This window comes from Anser anser, assembly GCF_964211835.1.
Source record: "Anser anser genome assembly, chromosome: 27".
NCBI lineage: Eukaryota > Metazoa > Chordata > Aves > Anseriformes > Anatidae > Anser > Anser anser.
In genome coordinates, this window is record NC_139748.1 from 6851307 (window position 1) to 6875364 (window position 24058).

Sequence of the window (24058 nt, forward strand, 5' to 3'; positions counted from 1 at the left end):
CGTGCTTCTCAGGTCTGTGACTGACTAGGCTGCTTTAAGCATCTGCCTGAACACCCTATGAGTTTGGTGAGGAAGTATCAAAGAGCACACGACCTAAGAGTAGCTCTTTTTTGGGGGTCAGGAACACGAGCCCTTTGATTTGTATCCAGAGTTGTACTGGATCGGGCTGGTTCTGCCTCGCCGTCTATTTTGGTAAGGACGGGGGGTTTACAGTCAGGTGTTCCTATTTTTATAAGCATTTAGTACCTGTTCCTTCAGCTCATTCAGCTGGGAGGTGAGATGGGACACCAGCTTCATCGTGGAATTGAGTTTGTCTTGAAGGTTGCGGATCTCGTTCTGTTCTCCTTCCCCTTCATTGCTGACCAGTGACATGGCTCGCATCCGAGGGAACCAGTCAAGGTTCTTGTTCTGGAAAGAGACCAGGTGGAAGTTAACAGGAAGCCTGCCTATGCCTGGGGACTTAAGAAATTCTCAAAGGCTCGTTTTGTATGTATCCTTGCAAATTTTCCACCACTGGTCCGTTTGCACCTATTTTCATACAGCCATCTGGATTCAAGTTCAGAGGTTTTTCTTCTCTGAATTTCCTCACCCTCCCTTTTTGCCTTGAAATAACCTTGAAGCCACAATCTGTGCTGCCTGGTTCTGCCCTTGGTTCAATCCTTAAATACACAGTACAAAACATCAAATAGACAACGCGCTGTTGGCTGAGATTGCCAAGTGGAATTAACCACCTAAGAAAACCAAGGAACAACAACATTCTTAAATATTTTGCAAAAGTTCCTTCTCGAAACTGTTTTTCTTTGGCGAGCGCACTGTTCTCAAATATTTCCCTGGGGCAGCTGCTCCGAGAGGACGCGTACCTTTATCATCTGCGCCACGTAGCTCTCAGGCCCGGTGTAGTCTGTCTTGTTCTTCACTCGCACCAGCACTATGAAGTACAAGTAGTTCCACATGTTGTGCTCATATTTAATATGCTCCTCAAAGGACACCGTCTTGTTGTCGAACTTGTCCCGTTCGAGTCCTGGGAAAGGCAGTCAAGTACAGAGAAGGCGGAGAGGAGATGAGGAGAAGGTAAGAAGTGAGCAAGCAAACAAATGCGAAAGGAAGTACAGATAATTGCCTCCTGTCCCAGGTGTGACTTTCAAGAAGTGCTTTTAATAATTAGTTGGCATTTAGCACATAACAAGCATCGAAAGCAGGGGGAAAATAACCCAGTCGTGTATTCAGGAGGCTTCTATTTAAAGTACTACTAGCTATGCTTCCTGCCTGGGTATCTGAAAGAACAAAATGCACCCAGTGGATCCTATAAGGAAAGAAAAAAAAAAGTTATATTTAAGCTTGGATTGGCTTTTATGGATGCTTTCCTATGACTGAAAGCATTCTGGAACATTTTCCTGTACTTCATTTCCTTAGTAATACGGTGCATTTTTTCCCCCACTTGATAAGTGTTGGTCCCAGGAGGGATCACAGCGACGAGAACACCGCAAGGTGGCATTTAGTTTAACACCTCATTAAGAGGAGGCGAGGAGGAATAATTTCCCCTCTCGGTTTGTGTCCTTGTTTAAGCCTCCTCACTCTGCAGCGACCCATCAGTGAACGGCTTTAAGTTTTGCTGTGAACCAAATGAAAACCCAAACCAGCCGAAACTTCTTTCCTTCCCTCATGCCATAGGTTGACCTTAAAAGAGAGGAACCACGTGGGGGCAATTCCTGTAGGCACGGTGAGCTGGGGTCCTAGCACTCACCACATATGAAACAAGTGGTCTTCAGTATTTCTTCCTTCTTTTGCTTCTCGCTCCTCAGGTCAGCAAAGGTGTCAATAATGACCCCAAAGATGAGGTTGAGGACAATGATAATGACAATGAAGAAGAAGAGGAGGTCGTAGACAACCCGAGCAGGAAACAAGGATTCCTGTAATGGACAAATGGGAAAAAAAAGCCATGCATCTTGCACACCTCTCCTCCAGCCACTCCAACTGTGCCTTGCTGCAACGGCCATAGGCTGAGGGTGCAAGGTGAGGAGCAATAACTGGGGTGCGGTGGGGAAGAGAGGAGGAAAGCACTGAAGGACAGCTGTAGGGGAAAAAGCTGGCAGTGCCGCAGTTTCCAGGGAGGAAGGGCAGCTCCACAGTGGTATCTGCAGCAGGACTTGGCAGAAGAGAGGGGCCCGAGGTGCTGCCAAAACTCACATCCTTCGATGGCTTGCGCAGAATGTCACCCACACCCCCTCCGTTCCTCAGGCCGTGGTTCAGGACAGTGACAATGCACATGAGCAGCGTGTCGCAGGCTCGTTCCCACTGGTCAGCATCTGCTTCTAGAATACCAGAGGGAGGGCAGGGGGGAATAAAAGCAAAAAGAGCACACACAGGGCAGAAGTACCACTGCAAAGAATCCCAAGCTACAGGATGAGTTGCAGTGTCCCATCTGGGAGCAGGTGCTCGCTTGCTTCTTGCAGTGGAGGTGTTTGGCTGAGCGTTCCCAAAGCTCCCACTTTCTTTATGACTAAATTGAATCTATTTCAACATTTTTATGCCAGGGTCAGTACAGAGCTTGCAGGCCTCTTGCTTAATATGTGCCAAACAGTGGGCTGTTTGTCAGCGAGCTCAGAAAAATCCTACAGCATCTTTTCAAAGATGGAAACAAACAAAGCAGCCAGCCTACTCTGCTGCTAACAGAGCTCAGCTTTGTAATGAGCTTGCTTACCTTCCAAGGCAGTGGGCACAGCGGAGCAGCTAATTTTGTCTCCACTGCATGACTCCATGAAGGTCTCCATGTTCCTTTGCATCCCCAAGGGGTCATCTGCAAGTAAAAGAGAGCACAGCCTTGTCAGGGCATCAGCTTGCCTTAGCAAAGCTCTTTGCTTGTGTGCAGGTGCTCTTCAACTGCATCTCATTGTAACATTCAAGCAATGTGGAGAGAAAAAAAAAAAAGCTTAATTGGTATTCTCCTAGCCTCTTCTAGGTTTTGAATCTTTTGCTTAGGTTTCAGTAAGACCTCTACTATAAACTTCTCTGCAGTCACTCCTAGTCCCCAAAACCCCGTTCTCTGTAGCAGGAGGTCCCTAAGTCAGTGCAGGCAGCTGCCTTCTCCGCCAACCCCAAACCAGTGCTCCCAGGAGCTTGGCCCCGTGCTCCTAGGGTCTCGTGCAATGATCCAGCTGCAGAAGGGGCCCACGCTCTGCCTGGCCCAAGCCCCGCAGCCAGCGAGGGCACGGCCTGACGCACCTTTGGCTTTGCTGTCCGGCAGCCGGTCCACCTCCAGGATGAAGTCATCCTTCAGGAACAGGAAGCCCACGATGGAGAAGAGGTAGACGAGGATGAGCGCCAGGAGGGCTGTCAGCAGGATGGAGCGCCCGTTCCGCGTCACGCTTTTGATGACATTAAACAAGGTCTCCTCGCGGTAGATCAAGTCAAACAGCTGAAAGGACCAGGAGCAAAGAAATGCCGTAGGGTGCTTTTCTGTGACAATGCCTGGCCTACCTATACCCCTTTTATCCCGAGATCTTGGATCACTCAGGAGACATTGACCAACTTTCACATAAAGCATTTAAGTTTTCCATCTTACTGTAGAAGAATGAAGTGACTTATGCACAGCAGGAGGGCCGAGAATAGGACACACGTCCCCTGCCTCTGCCCTCACCAGCTCACGCTGTCTCCCAGCTGACCCAGATAAAGTACACAGTAGAGATTAGAAAGAGTCTGATAGCAAAAGACTGGGAGAGACAGTAATAGATACTGTCAGAAGGCAGAAAGATCAGCCTACGCAAAGATTAGAGCACAGTGCATTGTTCTCACTGCCGTTATCGATCAACTCCTGGAAGATGTCACAGGAAACTTCTAGCTTCTAACGGGGCGGTCTGGCTATGTCTGTGCCCGAAACATCTGCGTTTACTGTACCAGGATGCTGTAGAAGAGCTCGTGCACAAAGAGTCCCAGGACACTCGTCAGGATGTAGCCAACATGGTAGAGAAACTCCACATCCATGATCATGGCCTTGTAGCCGCGGATGAAGGTGCCACGATTGCCCACAAAGCTCACTACGAACACAATCTTGTTGGTCAGCTGGAGAACAACCAGAAATGGGACGGAGTGAGGTTTGCTGCACTTCAGGAATGCAGAACAGTCTCCTGTGCTGTGAGATGTTACGCTCCTTTTCTAGCAGCGTGCTGAGAACTTACATTGAGAGCTCCCAGGATGTTCAGAGTGAGTCCAATCCCTAAGTAATAAATTGATCGCAAGATCAGGGCCACGAGGAGCGGTCTGACACCGTAACGCTTAGTGAACAGGGCCATGATGGAGAAGCAGATCAGAATCCAGAAGAGCAGCGAGATCAGTGGGGAATCCAGCACTCCTGGGAAGAGAGGACCCACAACAACTAAATGGCATGAAGTTAAATACACGTTGTCAATCCAACACCGTGCTGCTGTCCAAAGTGGCTGAAAAAAACTAACGTGCTGATTATCAGAGGGAAGAAAGACAGAAGTGATGCTTGACTGCAGAGACTAGTATTGGCTAAGATGGTCCTTACTGATACACTTCTCTAGCATCTTTTATCTGAGATCTCACAACCACTGTAAATGATTAAGACTTCCAGACAGCTGGTACATATTCTGTCATTACTTCCTCCATTTTACAAACACAGAAAGTACAGCCCGGGGAGAAGAGACTGTTCCCTGAGAAGGAAGTCGTGGGAGGGCTGGCAACTGAAATCTTGATTCAGTCCCTTGCCAGGACCAGCAGAAGAGGCTTGGGGCTTTAGGAGTCAAGAGGAGACAAAGGGTGTGGAGAACACAAGTAAGGGGACCGGTGCTCCCTGCACACGAGGGTCTCCTTTGTCCACCACCCCGAGGAGCAGCGAACGCAGGGTCACTCACCCATGGAAGTGGCTTCAACGTAGGGGTAGAAGAAAGCAATGATTATGTTGATGAAGACAGCCAGGTTGAAGGAAATGCTTCCCCAGAGCGTCATTCTGCGGGAGAACCAGTACATCAGCGGCATGCCTGGAGGGAGAGGAGGCAGACACACATCTCAGCCAACCTCGTGTCAGCTGGGGAAGGCTCTGACCTCCCCGACATCCAAACGGCTCGGCTCAGTGCAGCGAGCGGGCCTGGAGGGACCCTTGCCTCCCGCTTCCTTCATGCCATTGACAAAAGCTCCCTCCTCATCTGCTAAAACACAAGTGCACGTTCAAATCGTTACCGCTCACACCTCTCGGCTCCTGGGGCCTTTGACCTGCTCTGGCACCTTGGAATCAGATTGGCTTCGTTCTTTGCTTCCCCCTCCTCCCCATCTCCCACCTCCTACATCCTCGCATCCTTCAAAACAACAGCGCCTTTGTGTTTTCAGCCTGATTCTCCGTCCCAAAGGAGACCCAGCCAGCAACTTCCCAGCCATACTGGAAACTTGTTTCCTGCCGAATTCCTAAGATAGTTTGGACTGGATCTGCAAGTGTTTTCAGTGCTGCTACACTACCTCTTAGCTGTATCGCAGTATTTATAGTGCAACTCCTGTTGACGGAGCTCCTGTTATTTTAAGCCAGGAAGTCTGTACTGGTGCAGCCCTGAAAGCACCTAGGGTCTGGATGGTGCAGAGGAACAAGTTTATGTCCCAAATACAGCTGCTAGATGCTGGCTTAGGGAAAGGCAGCTGAAAACAAATGAAGAGCGGGCTTTGTAGGGGAACACAGCTGTTGGTGTTGTCCCAGAGAATGTGCTGTAAGAGGAATTGCACTAACAGGCATGGAGGAAATATCCCTGGGCTGGAAGGTCTCGATTAACCTCCACTCCCTGCAAATTGCTGAGCGCGCTGCGCCCTGCAGAGAGCAAGGGGCACAAGGGGGCAGAGATGCAATCTGCAGGCTGCTGCCAGGATTCACAGCCCCCTCAAAGCACAGCTGGCCCCCCCAGGTTCAAAACAGGAGCTATTCAAAGAGCTCATGCTGGCCAGTGCTAAAGGAAGGTTTGGTTTGCTCTTACTGCGCAGTTTCTTCTGCCACTCCATCTCGTTGTGGAGGAAGGAGGACTGGTCGAAGAAATCACTGACTTTGCTGCCCTGCTCGTCCTGCTCCGTGGTGGTGAAGAGCCGGTACTTGGTCTCCTTGGTGAGGAACTCACAGATGCCAGGCACCGGGAAGATTATCTGCTCCATGCTTCGGTCCAGGCGCACAATCTGCAGGAAGCAGGGCGAAGGGGAGGGTGCCGTCAGATCCTGCCCGTACCACGCTTTAGTTTCCTATTTCCTAGCCCCAGCTGTGCCTCCCCAAATCCAAATATCACCAGCCACACGTCTAACGCTACAGTTCCACCCAGCAAAGGCATCCTTGAGTGGCTGTGCTGGGAGGAACACTGACAGCACGTGGACCACACCAACAAGCAAGGATGGGGCTGCTCCAACCGCATCCCAGCTGCTGCGGGGAGAGAAAGGAAGGGTCTGGGGGCACCCTGTGCTCCCTCAGCACCCAACGGGCTCTGCTATTGCCTCCAGCTCTCTCTGCAGCACAAAGCACCCGTCTGCTTTTAGCAGGCACAGGGATGGGAAGGCTCCCGCTGCAGAATAACCGGGCACGAGACAGCCGGAGCACACGTGGGATTCATCAGCCGTGTGTGTACTAGCAACCCAGCAGCAAACAGGTCTTGCCTCAATCTGGGACGTGTGCTTCTCGTAATACGCCAGCGGGTCCTCCTCCTCCTCCTGGATGGGAGCCGTCGACTTCAGCATCTGCGTCAGCTGCTTGTTATTTAGGCTGAGCTGGGATGTGGGGAGAGGAGAGAGGATGAGAGTGGGAACGGCCGGGGGGATTCGGGTCTAACTGCACTGACAACGCCGTTCCTCAAAACGTAGTGAACCCGATTAGGTTTCAAGGAAAAGCAAATGAATTAAAGCTTCCTGGAGGAGTACGAGCGCTCCCTGAGGTGACAGACATTCGATTCCCTGCAATAATTACATCCAAAAGCTGCTAATCCACAAATTACAAATCAATGCCCCTAAAACCCTAGGGAAATCACATTACTGCTGAATCTTGTACAGGATCTAAGGCAGAGGCAAGAAATGACAGCGAAGGACTCAGCCCTTCCTTTTCTGAAGGGAAGGGAGGAAGCAGGTACCAGGAGCAGGAGCCCAGCAGGGCAGCACCCTGCACAGCAAGCTGGATGTCGCCCGTGGCCGAGCCTTCCCCACGGAGCCCCGCGCATGCAGCTCTCCGCAGCTGGGTTATCATGGGTGCATGTGCCATTGGGTTGCAGATTTGGCCACAATGGCTCTTATAAATCTTTCTTCAGTCCCCCCACCCCCAGGAACACTAAACCCCATCAAATCTTGAACGACAAGCAGCAGGGCAGCTTAGCGAGGCCGGGAGGAGCGGCTTTCCGCAGCCTCCGCTCGGGGTCGGGGAGCTCTGCCTCTGTTCCCGAGAGCTTTCCGTACCATGGATGAGATGCCCTCCTCCTCCTCCTCCTGGATTCGCTTCACCGGCTTCAGGAGCTGCTGCAGGGACTTGTTGTGTCGGGACAGCTGGAAGGGGGACAGCGAGAGTGGGTTAGCACAGGACGGAGCAGCCTCTGCACACCAGAGTGGGACACGGGGTGCACACCGGAGGGGATGGCCACTGAGCCAAGGTGCTGGGTTTTTGTGGGAGGCAAAAAGCACATTTCCCAGCCCGGCTGGAGGAAATGTAAATAAACACAGAGAAAAATGCGCAAATCGGTGAGTGGGAGCCCAGCACAGCACGGGGAGCCCAGCCTGGTGGGGACCCTGCTGTCGCAGCAGATTGCAGCGTCAGTACCTGCAGCGCCAGGATATAAATGTTGTGGCCGACTTCCCGGGGGGAAACCTCAGCGTTTTCGCACTCTTCCTCCTGCAGATAGGCCTTCTTAATCACGTCGACCTGGAAGGCAGCAGAGGGCAGGTGAGCTTGTCCCGGTCTCCTCACCCCATTGTCCTCCTCCGGCCACAAACAGCTCTGGGAACCCCACTCAGGACGGATGCTTGTGGCGTGTGAGTAGTGTCAGGGCAGCACCCAAGGTGGTTTTGGGGTTGCAAGCCAGAAACCGCACCAGGACCTGGAGGTGTAGGAGCTCCAGCACAAGCCACAAGCCCAGGGGCTTACAGGGGCTCGTGGGGGCTCTTTCACCCCCCCCCACCCCGCTCAGCCCTTACCAGTTCCTGCGGGCGGAGGCTGATGAGGATCCGCTCGGCGTTCTCGCTGTCATGTCTGCTCTCCATGAGGGCCAAGAGGAGCTTGGAGGCATTGTCCTGGCAGGGAGAAGCCCGTGCTGAGAGGAGCTATGCCCTGCCTGTCCCCAGGACCTCGCGGTGGGCAGAACCCCCCCCTGCACCACGGGCCGTCATAAATCCAGGCCTTGCACACTGGAGATGAACCAGCCCAGCCCCAGTTCATGCACACGAGGACCTGTCGCAGCCCCTGCTTCCGACCCCCCTCGCCCCACAGCTCAGCCCACGGACACGCCAGCAAGCCGGGAGCCCACGCAGTGCTGCACACACGTGCCCGCCATCCCAGCCCCAGGCCCTGCCTACCTTCAGCTGCAGGACCAGGTCCATCCGGTACTTGCAGAGGGGGCTGATGTCGTTGAGGATGAGGGCTGTGATGATGTCGATCCCGTTGGACTCGTGGGTCACGATGCAGCTCTAGGGCAGCAATGCAGTGGGGTTATCCCACGGGTGCTGCCATCCCTCCCAGCTTCACCTCCAACACAGCTCCGGTCCAAAGCAGCACCCTGCTTTCAGCGCTGACCCATCACTTTTGCTCCAGGAGCCCCAGATCCCTCCTCTCCCTGGCAGTGGCACCATTTCCATCACCATATTATTTTTTGCATCCCGTATTATCTAGCCAAGCAGGAGCTTGTAACCCACGCACTGTCCCTGTGCACCACGGGGAACCCCTGCAGCCTACGTTGCGCTCTCCTTCACACCCTAAACTCCAGAGCTGTCCCTATCCCTGCTGCTTTCCCATGCATCCCCCAAAATCCTTCCTTGGGCATCCCTGACGGGATGGGACCTGCGAGGACCGACCCAGACCTGCAGCGACACGCACGGACCTGGTTCTCGTGGCAGGGCCCCTGGCAGTACTCGGTCAGGGTCTCCAGGGTCTGGGTGATGAGGGCCACGTTGTACTCGTTGATGTAGAGCCCCAGCAGCCCCAGCCCCCCCGTGGTGCTGCCGCACATGATGTCGAGGAACTGCAGCGTCTCGCACACCAGGTTGTAGTTGGTCTTGTTGTTCTGGCACCGGAGGAAGTTCTGTTGAGCAAAGCCTGCAGTTACAAGCCTGAGCGGCATCACTCTGACAGGGGCACCAGGTTCTGGCCCCGCTCCCAGCACCCCCTCCAGCTAATTTTGATGCAAAATTAGGCTCAAGGCCACCCCTGTAGTGTACAGACCCACCCCGAGAGCAGTACCCAGTCCCATGGAAACAGCTGTGCCGTGATCGGCTCCTTCCAGGACACCAAGCAAAGCTAATCCTAAAGGATGGTGCATTTGCAGATGGGGAAACTGAGTCACGGAGAAGCCAGCACAACGTCCTTTTGGACCCATCTGAGGCAGAGCCCATCCTTCCTGCACCCCAGTCCTACGGCCTCTGCCCCAGTCCCCGGCAGCCCCCAGAACCAACCTGGAGGTCCCGGTTGTGGTTCTCGCACAGCAGCTGCAGGAATCGCAGGATAGGCTCCATAATCAGAACCGTCACCCCCATTTCGTTGTTCTGGCCCTGCTCTCCACCGTCATGGCCCTTCCGAAACCCTAACGCCAGCGGGTATCGGGAGGGGGTGCCAGGCATCACGAAGGCCTCTCCTCGTCCTGCTGGGCAACCCAACCTCGTTAGCATCAGGCTGTCCAACGAGGCAGGCATTGGCCCTGCTGGGAGGACACGGCCCCATACCTTTGGTGCCAGGGTCAGGCTCGTCTTTGTCCTCACGAGGCTTGTTCCCAATGTCACTCATGTTCACCGACACCGTAGACTTGGTCTCCTGCTGAGCCTTCTTCATCCGGTCGTGCAAAACTTTGAAGAACTTCTCGGACTTCTTGTCGCTCGTCATGAGGTTGTAAAAGGATTTCTGGGAGGAGGGAGGACAGCAGTTCCAGTATCCAAACCACCCCAGCCTGCCCCTCTGATCCAGTAGCCTCCAGCACTCCAGCCCTTGCCTGGGGTAACGTGGCGAGCAGGTTTATTTCCAATAGCCCTGGAGATCACAGTCCTCTTGGACTTACAGAGGTGCATCGTCCCCTGCACCTGTGCCCCCTTTGACCCTGGGCAGGGCTGGGGACACAGCAAGCAGCAACTACAGCAGCTCCAGACTTGGAGGCCCATGATTTTTGTGTGTACAGTTTGTTGGCTTCCCCGTGACAAGGAATTCAAGATAACCTACATGTTATCACCTGAGCTGCAAATCTGAGTCATTTCCGCGATACCCGGCAGAGGGCATCAGCATTACTCCAGAAACCCTCGGCAACAACCTGCCCCTTTCAGAGCATCCAGCCACCGAGCTGGAAAACCCGAAAGCAGAGAAATTTCTGCAGTTCCTCCCCCAGATGGCGAGCAAATGCATGCACCCAAAATTTTGGTAAAGTCTGCTGCTCGGGGACCGACCAGGGGCTGAGGACTGCCCGGCGCCCCTGTCTTCTGCACGCTGGGACCCTGAACACATCAAACCACGGCTGCACGGTCCCCGGGGACTGGTGCCCACCACAGGCACCTGGATCTCGGTGTTGCCTCCGTCCAGCAGCCGAATGGCCAGCAGGATGCTCTCCTGGAAGATCTTCTCGTTCTTGGTGTTCATGATGAGGTCAGCCACCAGCTTGGTGGCCCCTTCTCGGTCCAGCCGGCACTGGACAGCAGCGATAGCGGACCAGTCCTGGTCTTGGCCTGCAGGAGAGGACACAGAGGACGTGATGGTGGTGTAAGAGAAGGAGCATGGCCAAGTCACTCCCAGGGGCATCTCAGGCCCATCCCTTCTCCCTAAATCCTTTACTCCCATGGAGGTACAAGCATGGAGACCAGCTACAGAACTTATTCCACCGTGGTTTGGGAACCAGGCACTCAACGTGAGCGAGAGCAGCGCAGAAAGACGAGGAATGGCAGGAGAGGGGCTCTCACCTCCCCCAGCAGCATCCATGATTTCACCTTTGGAGCTGGACTTCTTGTTCTGCAGGTAATTGTTCAGGAGCATTTTCCGCAGCAGGTTGCCCTGCCAAGACAAATAAACGTCACGAGGCTCCCAGTGCCAGCGCCAGAGCAGAACAAGGCTGAGCGCCCACGGGCTGTGACGGGGAGGGTGCTGCCAGCTCGGGCAGCCGGCGCTGAGGAGTGGGGCTGGGGACGTGCCATGGGGCCACGGTGCTCACCCTCTCACCGTACTTGTTCCTCTTCACCAGCATCTGCTGCAGCGTCCTCAGCACCTTGATGCACAGCTTCTCCTCCGTCTCCATGAGGTCCTTGGTGTGCTGCACCAGCCTGGCCGCGCACAGCAGAGCCACCGTCACGCAGCCGAGAGGGACACGGGGTCCCCAAGGGCAACCCTCCGCTCCGCAGGTGCATAGCGGGATGCACAGCCCACAGAGGGAGAAGGTCGGCAGCCCTTCCCCAGCAACCCCATGGCAAATGCAAAGCATCCTCACTTGGACAGGAAACCTCCGCTCTCGCATCGCTGGTACGCCTCCGTCCCCTCCATGAAAAGCAGCTCTGGCCGGTGGAGGACATCCACCAGGACGGACAGCTCAGCCTCCACCAGCGGTTTCAAGCGGTCCTCCAGGGCATTAATGATGTCCTACAAGTCACAGTGCACACCTTTTAGCTCAACACGCGCCAAAGAGACACAAATATGGGACAGGGACCCTGCAGCACCCATGCCTTCTCGCTGCCTCGCAGCGGAGACGTGCTGCGCCGCCGCTGACCTGCGCCGCCACCGCCTGCCAGCCCCATACCTGCAGCTTCTCTATGATGTTCTTGTAGTCCCACTGGTTTGGGGTGGTGGAGACGCGGGGGAAGGTCCGCGTGGCGGTCTTGTAGCTGGACGTGTTCCTCTGCACGGTGCTGGTGGAGCTGCTGTTGAGCAGGGAGCTGACGTGGGCGTCCAGGTCCATGGGCAGCGCGATGGAGCGGCTCTTGGCTGCGGGAGAGGGAGCCGGGGTTGGGGACAGCCACAGCCCAGCCCATGCCATCGGCTGGGTCCTGCCACACTGCCTCGGGCTGGGCACCCCTTCGCCTGCTCTTCATTTGCAGCACGGAGGAGAGGAGTTAAATACAAGAGAAAAAGCCCCCAGGTAGGTTGGGGTGCAGGATTTCCATCCATCCCTCCCCAGAGCAACACCACGTTGCCTGCAGCCCACCCAGCCCGACAGAAAGAGGACCGGAGGAGGCACTGCCTCTGCTTTGCAGTTGGGAAAGCCTAGCACGAGGAGCTTGTAAGCGCCCTGCCTATAATTACAAAGGGGAATCCTAAGGCTCTGGCTGCTGTCCCCACCCGGTGTCTCACCACCGCGCAATGCTTTCCACACGGTGACTCAGTGCTGACAACCCTCGCGCTGAGCCAGGCAGCCACAGGCAGGCCGAGGGCAAAGTCCTGGCGAGGGAAATCTGCCGTAAACGCCGGCTTTGTTTCTGGGCCCGGCCCCAGCAGGGACACACCAGGAATCTCCCAACCAAACCCAGCCTTCAGCTCGCCTCTGGCCACCCCGGTCACCAAAATTACAGCCCAAAAAAACACATCCCAGAGCCAAACCTCCCCGTTCCCAGCCAGCAGCCTCTCCAGGGCACCCTGCCGTGGCTGTGGGAGGGGAGAGGGCTCTGCTGGAGCAGAAACAGCCTCGGGCAGCTGCATCCTCATGGCTGGGGGGAGCAGAGCATCCCCGCGGCACAGCTCCTTACCGACCATGGCCAGCGTGCGGATGCAAGCCTCCACCGAGCTCTTGTGCTGCTGCTGCAGCCAGGGGCACTCCAGCAGCCGCATGGTGGACTGGAGAAGCTGCACCACAATGGTCTGGTGGGTCTGAAGGAGAGAGAAGGCAGGTCTGGACCAGAGCAAGGTGCTTCCAGACCTCGCTTCTCAGGGCTTGGTGAGCCCCTTTCCCCTCTCCGTGAGTGGCCCGGCCGTGCAGCGCCTCATTACCTGCAGGGAGGTGCTGTTCTCCGAGAAGGGGGAGCTGAAGAATGCATTGATGGTGTCCAGCACCACCGTCAGCACGTACTTCTCCAGCGTGGGGTCCGGCAGGCGCTTCTCTCGCTTTTTGCACATCTGTGAGGAGAAGGGAGGATGCTGATGGCACCGGGGCGAGGTGCCCCAAGCATCCTGGGGGGATGACGCTGCCACGCAGTGCTGCTGGGACCTTGCTGAGCCAAGGGACATGGATGGTGACACAGCTCCTGGGTCCGTGCCAGAGCTCTGACTGCTCCCCAGCATGGCAAGCTACACAAGTCCCCGTGGTGCCCATGCCCCCTGTCTGACTCCCCAGGCTTCAAGGAGCCTCGGTGGCACCGAGCTGTCCCCACCCAATGCAGCACCCGTTGCTGCCATGTCGCCCCTGCCCAGCCCTCCCCACACACCTGGGCCATATCCAGGGTGAAGTTCTCAAAGAGAGTCCAGATGTGGTTGCTGGTGTAGATCTCCTTCATCTCCACCTCCGTGTCCACGTAGCAGTGGTTGACAAAGTTCACGTAGGCCATCTTCACCTGCCGGGGGGGGAGAGGACAGGGTGCAGGCACCATCAGGGGAACAGAAAACAGAGCAGAGCCGCCGGTGCCCTCCTCGAGAGGCACCCCGTACCTCCGTGATGCAGTCCTCGTGTGTCACCACCCGCACCACGTCCTCCAAGGGCAGCAGGGACGTGCACTTGATCTCCGTGTAGACATTCTTGCCCTCGGCGCAGGCGGCCAGCAGGTCCACCAGGGAGATGTGGTACATCAGCGGGCTGTTCTCCTCCACCCCGTCCCTGGCTGCCGTCATCATCTCCAGGAGGGTGGCCAGCGACGCCTTGTCGTTGTAGAAAACCACCACGTCGTCCCCAGCGTTGGTGAGCTGTGGGGAAGGGTCACTGGTCACCGCTCCGCAGGAGGAGGGTGAGAAACTTCGAGAGGCAGAAAACTGCATCCTCTGCACCGGGGAGGGCTGAGAGGGAGCACCAGGGTGAACGGGTCGCGCGTTTAGGGGGAAAACTGGACTTTTGCAATGCAATCATAAATCACAACTTGAGGCAATCCGGAATGGTTACTGGCTCTGAGACTTTTGCATCTCTTGGAGATTTTTCCAACTCCAGGGAGAAACCAGCATGCTTGGGAAGGCTCTTGCCCGAGGGAGAAGCCAAGCACGCTCCTCCCGGGAGCCGTGCCCCGCTGCACCCCGTAGGGGAGCAGGGGTAGAGGTGCTTACCTCGGTCATGATCATGTCCTGGCACTTCTTGACGTACTTGCCCTCGGCCTTGATGATGGTGTGCAGGAAGTCCAGGTACTGCACGTGGCGGCCGTGGGTGGCCACGCAGTGGATGAAGTGCTGCGGCACCGTCTCGTTGATCTCTGAGCAGAGCTGGTAGTTGTTGAGGAAGATGTGCTGCATCGTCTCGGCCTCCAGGAGCTGCAGGACCAGGGGGACGGAGTGAGGCTGGGGGCTGCGAGGCACAGCCTCCCCTCCTGCCCCAGCCCTGCCTCTTCCAGGGGTCTCCTCCCGGCTTTTCCACCTCTTGCTCTCAGCTCCAGGAGCGGTGCTGAAGCCTCTCCCCGTGCTGCCGCCTGTGACCACCCACTGCTGCCCCCCCTCTCCTTACCCCTGGGGTCAGGAAGAGATTGAGGTGTTTGTGCAGCAGGGCCTGGTTTTCCTGATTGCCAGCACAAAACTTCTGCAGGAACTGGTGGGTGAACTTCAGGATCTCCAGCATCTTGGCATCTCCCTGAGGAAGGGCAGAGAGGGGGCAAACACCCGGGGTTGGTGAGGGATGGAGCAGGCTGCTGCCCCTCCTGCCTTGCCCAGCCGCAGGACCCAGCCATGCAGGGTGTCCCCATGTCCCCCACCCCTTGCCCAGACACTTTGGGACCAGCTGGCTTCTGCCCACCCACCTTCTCATAGGGGATCTGCAGCAGATCCAGCATCACTTTGTGGGCGTCCATGTTCTTCAGCAGGCGCTGCTGCTTCTTGCGCACTTGCTCGCCAACCCCGCACATCTTATTCAGCCGCTCCAGGATCTGGAGAGAGAAGGAGCGTGGCCAGAGGGGAGTTAAGCCCGGGAGCCACCAGGATGGCCACCAGCACCGGGGGTCTGCTTGATATCCAGACGTGCCCCAGAAGAGATTGAACCCAATGGACACTTGAACCCCAGAAAAGATTGGAAGTACCCCCCCAGTTTCTCCCTGTCCCTTCTCGCAGGTGCCCCAGCCAGCCCTGGGGACAGTTTTCGGTCCCACTCACCCCTTTGACTATCTGGTAGTTCTCGCTGCTCTTCTCCCCTGGGGCAATGACCTCTTCATCAGCGGTGTGCTGCGAGGGGACAGAAGCAGCGTCAGGGTCCCGCCACACCTCTCCAAAGCCTGGGCCACAACTGCACCCCACAGGACCCTTCCACGAGAGCTGTGCGTGGCCCACCGAGAGCTGCCGGCTGTTGGACTGAAGTGAGCTGCTCCTCTGCCCCCCCATCCTCTCCCCGCTTGGTTCCCAGCACCTTGCTCGGGGCTCTCACCTCTTTCTTCTCCTTCTTGTTCCCATCCCCAGTGCTGTCCCCTTTGACGCTGCCTTTCTTGTCCACCCACAGCTCAGATTTCTCCACCATGGTGCGGAGTTTGTCCAGCTCTGACTTGATCACCTTGTAGTTCTCGACATCCTGGGCTGAGATCAGGAGCTGAACCTGCAGTGACATTCCCGGGGGCTCCCCTGTGCAGCTGGTTTGGGGCACAGACCCCACTCCCATCCTCACCCAGACCCCCCTCCCAAGCAAAAGGGGCCATCGGGTGCAGCCACCCCAGCCAGGACCAGCACCGAAGTGCTCCGGGGTTACCTGCTTGAAGGTGTGCAAGACCTCCTGCCTCTGGCTGAAGTGCTTGAAGAGGAGCTGCAGGGAGCCGGAGATGAGCGGCGGGTAGTCGTGCATCGTCAGGTGGATCAGCACCCGCAGGAACATCCTCCCTCCTTCGTCGTCCACCTCCAGCATGCTGCTCGTCTTCCTGAAGCCGGGACGAAAGCGCTTGGTGTTAGCAGCCACGTGGGAGCTTGCGTGCACTCAGTCAGCCCTTGGGGCTGATGGGGACAGCTGCATTAGCCTTTAGAGCCTCGTCTTCCTCATCACCTGCAGCTCTCAGCCTCGGCAGTGAGTATGGGCAGGAGAAGGAAGGGCCCTACGGCCAGGCTACCTACGCACCGGAGGGGCAGGGACTCACCCCACACCGAACATGGCCTCTGCGTGCTCGCCGATCCGGTCCAGGTTCATGGCTGCAGCTGCAGGGAGAGGAAAGGGAGATGAACGGGGCGGCCAACACGATCCCTGTGCATCAGCAGAAACCCTGCAGGATCCGGCCCAGCTCCCCAGCCCACGTCCAAGCACCCGCGATGGACACGGGACACCTCGTCCCTCCTGCACAAACTCCGATCCCCCGGGCTCCCTGCCAGCAGAGGTGGAGGATGGAGAGCTGCTGGAGCTGAGGTTGTACCAGGAGCAAAGGGGAAGAGTTACTTGTGGAGTCGAAGGCTGGAGCCGTCCCGTCGGCCGCGCTGTCCTGCATGGGGTAGACTTCCACAAACTCCTTCTTGAAGACGGAAAGCAGGTAGGAGATCCGGTAGTCCAGCCGCACGTTCAGGATGAACTGGCAGCAGCGGGGAGGGAAGAAAGCAAAAGTGAGACCTCTCGTCACACCCTCCGCCTCCTTGCGTCAGAAAACTACATCTTCCCACCCCATCCCGCAGGTCCCACCCGCAGCTCCACGGTGCTCCTCCAGCTCCCACCTGCAAGATCTCCAGGATCTTCAGCTTGGTCTCCATCACCACGATGTTCTCATTCTCGATGCTCCTCCCTCTGTCCACTGGCTCTGGGGTAGAGCCAGCACTGAGGCTCGGGGGGCTGAAGATGGACTGTTTCCTGCTCAACACCATGGTGGACATCATCTGCCCAACGCCCTGGATCGACCTCCGCACATTCTTCCCTGCAGAGGCAGCCACAGTGGGCAGAGTTAATGCAGAGGGGAGGGAGGGGGGAGAAGACTGATGGAAGGACCCACTTCGAGTGCAAATGTCGACGTTAACCAGAGAACCAGCAGGAAGGACTGGCTATTTCTCTGCTGTGGCCAAGGACTCAGCTTCTCCTGTCTCCTGTTGCAGACCCAGCCCAAATTTCCACACGACCAAACCTGCAGCTTGCTCTCTTGCAGCCCAAACTGGAAAGCACTGGGCAGACCACGGGAACTACCTTCCCCTGGGACCGTGCCTGGTTTTGGAGCAGGGGCTCACCCGTCACGTCGTCATTGTAGACCGCCTGCATCATCAGCTGCGGGTTTTGGACGCAGTCAATGATGCCCAGCAGCGTCCGCGTCAGGCGCAGCAGCTCACTGAAGCTGTAGAAGCCGAAGTAGATGAGGTTGTGGGCGAGGCTGACGACCTGGGGAAGGACAAGACAAGCTCCAGACCTTGCTGTGCTCGGGGATGTAAAATGGGATGCCGCACAGCCAGCCTTGTCCCAGAGGCAGCTGCAAGGCGTGGACGTGGCCGATGGCTGCGCGAGGTGCCAGTGACACCAGCAGGTCTCGCACCTCGAAGGTGAGCTTGTTCTTCTCCTCGTTGGCGAAGGGCACCGCCTCGCTCACCACGTTGTTCAGGTAGTCCTCCACGAACTCCATGGTGCTGGCAAACTTGTTTTTCTTGTCGTCTCGCGAGGCGTTGAGGTTGGAGTCGTAGCTGTGAGGGGGAGACGGCAGGATGAGCTGGATGGCAGCGGGTCTCCTCGCCCCAGCCGGGCAGGAGCACTGCCCAAGGGGCTGCTGAGAGCTGTCACGGCCAGGAGCGATGCTTGTGACCATGATGGAGACCACAGGAGGACATCTGCCGCCCCACCTCCCACGTCCCCCAAAGCCCCAGCGCCTCTCACTCTTTGATGGTGATGGCCGTGGGGATCTCGGTCCAGAGCCGCGCAAACTTGACGGGCATCACCAGCTCCTGGGGGTCCCTGTCCACGTGCACGTGCAACATGAGGTGGCAGAAGGACGCCCGGAGATCGAAGGGCAGCATTTCATCCGCCATGCAGAGGAAGATCAGATCCACCCCCAGCTGCTGGGATATCTCCTTGATGGCCAAGTACTGGCGGTCCAGACACATGCGGGCAAAGAGCTTCAGCTGGTACCTGCGTGGGGACGAGGTGGAGAAGGAGCGAGGCCATGCAACCCTTACATCCTCACCCCATCTCCCCAGAGCCTGGGGAGAGGGTGCCACAGGATTGTCACCTGTAGTAGCTGAGGACGTTCTCGTCGTGGGCATTGCCAGCCCGGGCCTCCTGCGCCAGCTGCCGGATGCTTTTCTCGTGGTGGTCGTTGTTCTTGTCGGTCCAGGTGAGCCAGACCTCCTCCTCCGAGTACTCGATGCTCAGGTACTCGTGGGTCTGGGACATCTCCTTCACCGGCCGCAGCCTGGGGTGGGGAAGGAGTAAACCTGGAGATGCTGCTGAGGACGGAGCACCTCGGGGCGTGACGGGGGTTTTCCAGGTTTTACAGGGGCACCACGGAAGCAGGCAGGGCCAGGCACTGAACCCCAACCGTGGAAAATCTCTCCCTATGACTACTCACTCAGTTTTGATGAGGATGTCACTATTTTTTGGGTCCAGCACGCACTTGCAGATCAGCTCCTGGGTGACGGGGATGGCGATGTGGTTGGACACGCACAGGTCCGAGAGGTAGTCCAAAAACCTGGGGAGCGAGGGCAGGGCAGAGACAGCTCTCTGTGAAAGGGGGGCCCACGGGCGGGGGCTCTTTCCGCCTCTGCTCAAGGCACATCCCACCCGTCACGCTGCTCAAAGCCCCTCGGGACGGGGGCGCTGGGGCACGCACCGTGGCTCGCGGTTCTTGCGCACCAGGCTGACGAAGGTCTCCACCTCGGTCTTTGTGATGTGCTTCTCCAGCAGCTTGCGGTTGTTGTGCAGCAGGGCCGTGATGGTGTCCTCGGCCAGGATGTCGTAACCGATCTGGGACTGCATCATCCCGAACTGCTTGGCTATGTGCTCCTGGAGCGGGCAGAGAGATGGCGAGCGTGAGGCTTCATGGTGGGGTCTGCCGATGCTCCCCTTACCCCACCGCGACCTCTGCAGCCCCCCAGGGCCGTGCAACACGAGGTGGGATGGGGGCTCCCTCCTTCTACCCCTCAACCCACCTGGTTTTTGCGATAATCCTCCTGGGAGTGCCGCAGCACGCGGTAGCACAGCCGAAACATGTACTGGTAGGGAGCGTTCTTCTGGTCCGACAGCTCCTCCAGCCGCACCAGGGGCCCTTCGCCACCCTTGTCCTTGAAGGGGGCTTTCAGGATCCCAAAGATCTGCCCCAAAAGCGGGGATGTAAGTGCTGTGTCACCTTCCAGGCCGCCTCCCATGCATGGCTGGGCATCGGCTGTGCTTGGTGCACCGCCGGACCTCAGCCTTGCCCAGGTGCACGGTCGTGGCCGCTCACCTGCTTCAGGATGTTCTGCTCCCGCATGAGCTTCTGCCGCTCCCGGTTGGGCTTGGTCACCACGATGTCCAGCACGTTCTGGCCATTGTTGGGGACATCGCTGACGAAGAACACCAAGTCCTCCAGCAGCTGGATCACGAACCTGCAAAGGGGCACGGTGCCAGCGGGGCGGTGGGACCCTCCTTCCAGGGAGGCCACTCGCCCGCCGCACGCAGCCCACCCACGCTCAGGTGCCTGCAGTGCTGCTGGCACATTTTGTAGGACCAAAAAGCCCACGTTCGGGGCTCAAAACGCTGCCGGGGAAGCTGCTGGCCAATCCTCCCTACTGCTAGAGGCCAGTGGCTGCCCTGAAGCATGAGGCTTTTGCAGCCCCTGCGGTTCCTGCGGAAATTATTGTCTCGAGTCAGGTGCCATGGTAAATGTCATGGGTTTGTGCTCGTGATTCACGCCGGGGATTTTGCGTTCAATGCCTCTGCCCCTTGAGTCACATTCAGAGCGGTGCAAGCACCATGGGACCAGTGTGGGGCGGGCTGGCAGGGCGGCAGCAGCTTACGCTGTCCCACCGGGTATCTGTGTTTGCTCAGGAAACGCCAAGAACCCACCCACCTAAAAATAACACCGTGACTAACCAGGCTGCCCCTATCATGAGGCCATCTCCCAGCCCCTCGGTTATTTTCCTAGCTGCAAAGGAGGGGCCAGAGCGGGTCTGTGCTGTTATCTGATTTCCTCGCCAGATCCCTGGGAGAAGCGGGCGTGGATTTGGGTCACGGGCAGGAAAGCAAGGCAGAGCCGGCACCAAGACCCAGGCAGGGGCCCCATCCTGCAGAGATGCTGGAGGGCTCCAGCACAGCCCCATCTCCATGGGGAAATAAATGACTTTTTACCTCCGGTCATTCTGGCTGAGAAAACCTTCGTTCATCTTCTCCACCACGTTGGCCAGCATTGAGCTGGCGTCATTGGCAAAGTCCAGGTCCCGGATCTCAGACACGGGCACGGAGACGATGGCGAACGCTTCTTTGTCTTCTTTGGTGGGACACGTGCCCAGCTGGGAAGGAACAGGGAAGCGGTGTCACAGAGGCAGGGCAGCGCCAAGTGTCCCCACATCCACCCAGCTGGCACCAGGGGCCCCGTTTGTCCCCACTGGAAGGACTGGGATGGGCTCGAGGTGACTGGGGGCGGCTGAGGGCTGGCGTCCCACAGCTCCCTTGGGTCATCACGGTACTTCAGTCCCCGGGTGAAGGTCGGGGTGCCCCTGGGCAGAGCAGCGTGGGAAGGAGGAAGGAGCCAGAGGGTAAATCTGTGGACGGGAGGAGGGCGCGGGGCCGCACCATGAGGCGGATGGGTCTCTCCTCATCGATGTCGATGGGCACGTTGGTGCTCTGGATCCACGTGTTGGTGCAGAGGTGGCGCAGCCGCACGTACGAGTTCCTGCAGACGGCACGGTGCCTTGGTCAGCAGCCCCCGCGCAGTCACGCTGGCACCCGCCGCTTCCCCCAGCACCCAGCAAAGCCCCCCACCCCGTGCCAAAACTTCCCACCGTGGACGAATCCTCCCTTCTTTATTTCAACCCCTCCGTGCCAGCGCGTGCTCACGTACCGCGGGACGAAGGAGTCCGTCTTCTGCAGCGTGGTGGGGTCCAGCTCGAAGAGGGAGGCGATGTCATTCCCGTGGGGCACGGCCACCAGCCGGTACTTGATCTTCTCCCCCGTGTTCCTGCGGCTGGAGCGGCTGCTGCCCCCCTGCACCAGGGAAAAGGGCTTTGAGCCCGGAGCGGGGAGGTCGCCCCGCCGAGCCCAGCCTCCCTGCGCACGCAGCATCGGAGGACACGCAGCGGCTACGCTCAGCGCAGAAGCTTTGGCTCGGGTGCCGGGCTGAGCCTCGCAGCACGGAAACGAACGAGGGGCTGCAAGAGCACAAGCGCGGCGCGATGCCCCTGAGCTACGAGGCCACCCCTTCTCCAAACCTCACCGAAGAGGAAAAAAATAAATAAATAAAGTCCAGATCTCTCTTCTACCAGCACTTCATCTGCACACCCCCGTGGCCTGGGGATCCAACATGCACTGGGACCCCTCTCCAACAGATTTCGGCGGGGTCCTCTTGCAAGCGGGACATGGGGATGCTACTCTAGAGTGCGGGATGCGGGGTGCTCTGCTCGGCAGCCCTGTGCCAGGACAGCCTCCAGCCACAACCTCAGCACCAAGCGGGACCCGGTGGCACAGCACGGGCACTGTCCCCGTGGCGGGCTCTTTTTTCGGGGCATTTCCCTGCTTTCAGGCAGAGTCTAAGAGGCAGCGTGGTTTCAGGCAGCGGCAGCAGCATTTCTGCTAGCGAGGCTGCACACAGCTCACCGTGGGCGCTGCTTTGGGCTCAGCCACGTCTCCTTTATAACTTGGGTTTTCCTGAAAAGTTAAAGAGGGAGGTGAAAGACAGCTCCCAGCCCTCCCCCTCGGTCCCTCCAAAGCCCTAAGCGTGGGGTGTTATTTCTGTTCCTTCCTTGCTCATGCACGCTGCAGAGAGACAAAACCTGCCCGGATGGGGCTGGAGGACACGACCCATGCCCAGGGCACGGCGCTGCAGCCCCATGGAGGAGGACAGGGGCAGAGCGAGCCCCGGGGCTCTGCTTCACAGCAAGAGAAGCTCTCACTGCAAATCCCTCAAGGCCCCAGGTCAGGGTCTCGCTGAGCACCACAAGCCAGGCAGCACCAGCCCAGGATGGGGATCTTCTTTCCTCTGCAGAGGTCAGCTGAATGTCTTTTGGTTTAAAGCACCCAAATTTCAGAGGCTCGGCATCGGATCCAGTAAGTGCTATTTCCATCCTGCCCGTGGCAGAAGGGGCCCCCTTGGGTCATCTTCCACAGCGATGGCACGCCTTCGGCACGGGGTGCACCCAGCTCCCCCAGGACGTCCCTGCTCCCCCGGCAGCAGGTCTAACACTTTTCCCTTGGGCATTAGTGTCATATAAACCACATTACCTAAGAGCAGAAACCTCTCCGTGCCTCTGTCTGGAGGCCTCAAGCTGGCCTTAAATGGGAACAAAACCCACGTGGGGGTTTCCAGGCTCAGGCTTTGCCCACGCCTCCCCCAAGCCCTGGACAGCCCTGGATGCCTCCACTGACCAGAGGATGAGGAAGGACAAAATCTGGACGGGAAGAGTTAAACGCAGCCGGATGAGTTATCTGCTGCTTCCATCCCACAAGGAGGTTGTGCCAGTACAGTCGCTTGGCCCAGAGCGAGGAAACAGAGGAAAAATCCCAGCCGCCCCCTCCTGCCCCCCGGTTATGTGTGCCAGGGCCAGAGGGGAGGCAGCCAGGAGCATTTTGGAAATCGCTGCTCTGTCTAAGGGTGGGTTCTACTTTTAGCGACAGCCTCTTGAGGGCAGGGCAGCTTTCTGCACCCCTCTGCTCGCCCCCTTACCTCAGCTGCCAGGTAGTTGCCCGTGGCAAGATGCTTGAAGCGGTACAAGCCGTTCCAGTGCCCGGCGCCCCCTCGGCACGGGTCGTGGTGGACCACCTGGAAGGAGCAGAGGAGCGCTCAGCGCAGGGCTGCGACACCAGTCCCGGTCCTGGCCCACGCCTGGCCCCGAGCAAAGCCACCAGTGAGAAGATCCCCGTCCCGTCTGAAAGGACAAGCAAAGAAGCCTGGGGCACTGAGCCACCGAGGGGCTGAGGGACGCCCATCTCCTCCAGGGCAGCCCAGGCTATAAAATCACCCATCCGCCAGCACCCGTGGCTTGCAGCTCCCTCTCAGAGCTCAAGCCTTGTACTGGCTTTCACCAGGGCGCTCAGGCCACCAGAAAGTGGAAATTCAAGGCCTGAAACATCCCGAAACAGGCACTGCTTCCAGCAGCCCCCCCAGGCACAGCACAGCAGCCCGGGGAGGCGCCCCGGATGCCCGCGGCCCCGCTCACCTCCACCTCCCACAGGGCGTTGGAGCTGGTGGCCGAGGTGGCCGACTGCCTCAGGGTGGTGCGGAGGAAGACGTGCAGCTTGCCTTTGTACTCGTCGCAGGTGAGGAACTTCTCCTGCTCGGCGTGGAAGAGCCTCACCACGTCCCCCTGGCACCGGGACATGGCAGTGAGGACACGGATGCGGCGTTCCTCCCCCCCAGCCCCATGAAGGAGGGTGGCCCTGGCTCTGCTAAAACCCACTTCTAGCAGCACAAACGCTCCTCCAAGCCCAGGGGAGGGCACCTTGCCCGTGCACGGGGTGGCGGGGACATGGGGGCACCCTGTGCTTTGCAATGCCATCGCTCTGTTTAGTTGTGCAAGCTGCTTCTCTCTGCCTCTACTCCCCGGGCTGTGAAATGGGTACAAACCCCCCGCTTCGCACCCCTGGAGCAGGCAGAGGCTCTGCTCACCGACACAATGATGGCATTAACACCCCGAGAGAAGGATGCAGAGGAAGCCGGGGATAAGCAGGCGCCTGGCGATGAGGAT

General features: G+C 58.0%; 1 protein-coding gene across 6 annotated transcripts in view; it reads right to left on the bottom strand.

Moving 5' to 3' along the window:
* Window positions 1–24058, bottom strand: part of ITPR3 (inositol 1,4,5-trisphosphate receptor type 3) — a 40387-nt gene that overhangs the window by 941 nt on the left and 15388 nt on the right. For 3 of the 6 annotated variants that reach the window (XM_083812193.1, XM_083812197.1, XM_083812198.1), the window contains 50 exons: window positions 23531–23677; window positions 23038–23133; window positions 21972–22022; window positions 21220–21362; window positions 20952–21051; window positions 20508–20668; window positions 19624–19765; window positions 19331–19492; window positions 19012–19184; window positions 18751–18870; window positions 18412–18594; window positions 18060–18311; window positions 17725–17869; window positions 17426–17573; window positions 16925–17121; window positions 16656–16785; window positions 16363–16420; window positions 15984–16149; window positions 15669–15833; window positions 15401–15469; window positions 15052–15177; window positions 14763–14885; window positions 14372–14572; window positions 13769–14020; window positions 13549–13674; window positions 13115–13240; window positions 12874–12994; window positions 11931–12115; window positions 11625–11773; window positions 11352–11460; window positions 11104–11194; window positions 10703–10872; window positions 9889–10063; window positions 9622–9809; window positions 9051–9251; window positions 8530–8640; window positions 8152–8247; window positions 7778–7879; window positions 7420–7506; window positions 6634–6744; window positions 5973–6165; window positions 4872–4997; window positions 4176–4348; window positions 3895–4059; window positions 3223–3415; window positions 2702–2797; window positions 2188–2312; window positions 1745–1910; window positions 861–1021; window positions 247–408 (listed from right to left, as the gene is read on the bottom strand). In XM_083812193.1, coding sequence (XP_083668319.1) covers window positions 247–408; window positions 861–1021; window positions 1745–1910; window positions 2188–2312; window positions 2702–2797; window positions 3223–3415; window positions 3895–4059; window positions 4176–4348; window positions 4872–4997; window positions 5973–6165; window positions 6634–6744; window positions 7420–7506; window positions 7778–7879; window positions 8152–8247; window positions 8530–8640; window positions 9051–9251; window positions 9622–9809; window positions 9889–10063; window positions 10703–10872; window positions 11104–11194; window positions 11352–11460; window positions 11625–11773; window positions 11931–12115; window positions 12874–12994; window positions 13115–13240; window positions 13549–13674; window positions 13769–14020; window positions 14372–14572; window positions 14763–14885; window positions 15052–15177; window positions 15401–15469; window positions 15669–15833; window positions 15984–16149; window positions 16363–16420; window positions 16656–16785; window positions 16925–17121; window positions 17426–17573; window positions 17725–17869; window positions 18060–18311; window positions 18412–18594; window positions 18751–18870; window positions 19012–19184; window positions 19331–19492; window positions 19624–19765; window positions 20508–20668; window positions 20952–21051; window positions 21220–21362; window positions 21972–22022; window positions 23038–23133; window positions 23531–23677 — 7218 coding nt within the window. The remainder of the gene's footprint in view (window positions 1–246; window positions 409–860; window positions 1022–1744; window positions 1911–2187; window positions 2313–2701; window positions 2798–3222; window positions 3416–3894; window positions 4060–4175; window positions 4349–4871; window positions 4998–5972; window positions 6166–6633; window positions 6745–7419; window positions 7507–7777; window positions 7880–8151; window positions 8248–8529; window positions 8641–9050; window positions 9252–9621; window positions 9810–9888; window positions 10064–10702; window positions 10873–11103; window positions 11195–11351; window positions 11461–11624; window positions 11774–11930; window positions 12116–12873; window positions 12995–13114; window positions 13241–13548; window positions 13675–13768; window positions 14021–14371; window positions 14573–14762; window positions 14886–15051; window positions 15178–15400; window positions 15470–15668; window positions 15834–15983; window positions 16150–16362; window positions 16421–16655; window positions 16786–16924; window positions 17122–17425; window positions 17574–17724; window positions 17870–18059; window positions 18312–18411; window positions 18595–18750; window positions 18871–19011; window positions 19185–19330; window positions 19493–19623; window positions 19766–20507; window positions 20669–20951; window positions 21052–21219; window positions 21363–21971; window positions 22023–23037; window positions 23134–23530; window positions 23678–24058) is intronic. The other 3 variants (XM_083812194.1, XM_083812195.1, XM_083812196.1) reach the window with 3 other exon arrangements.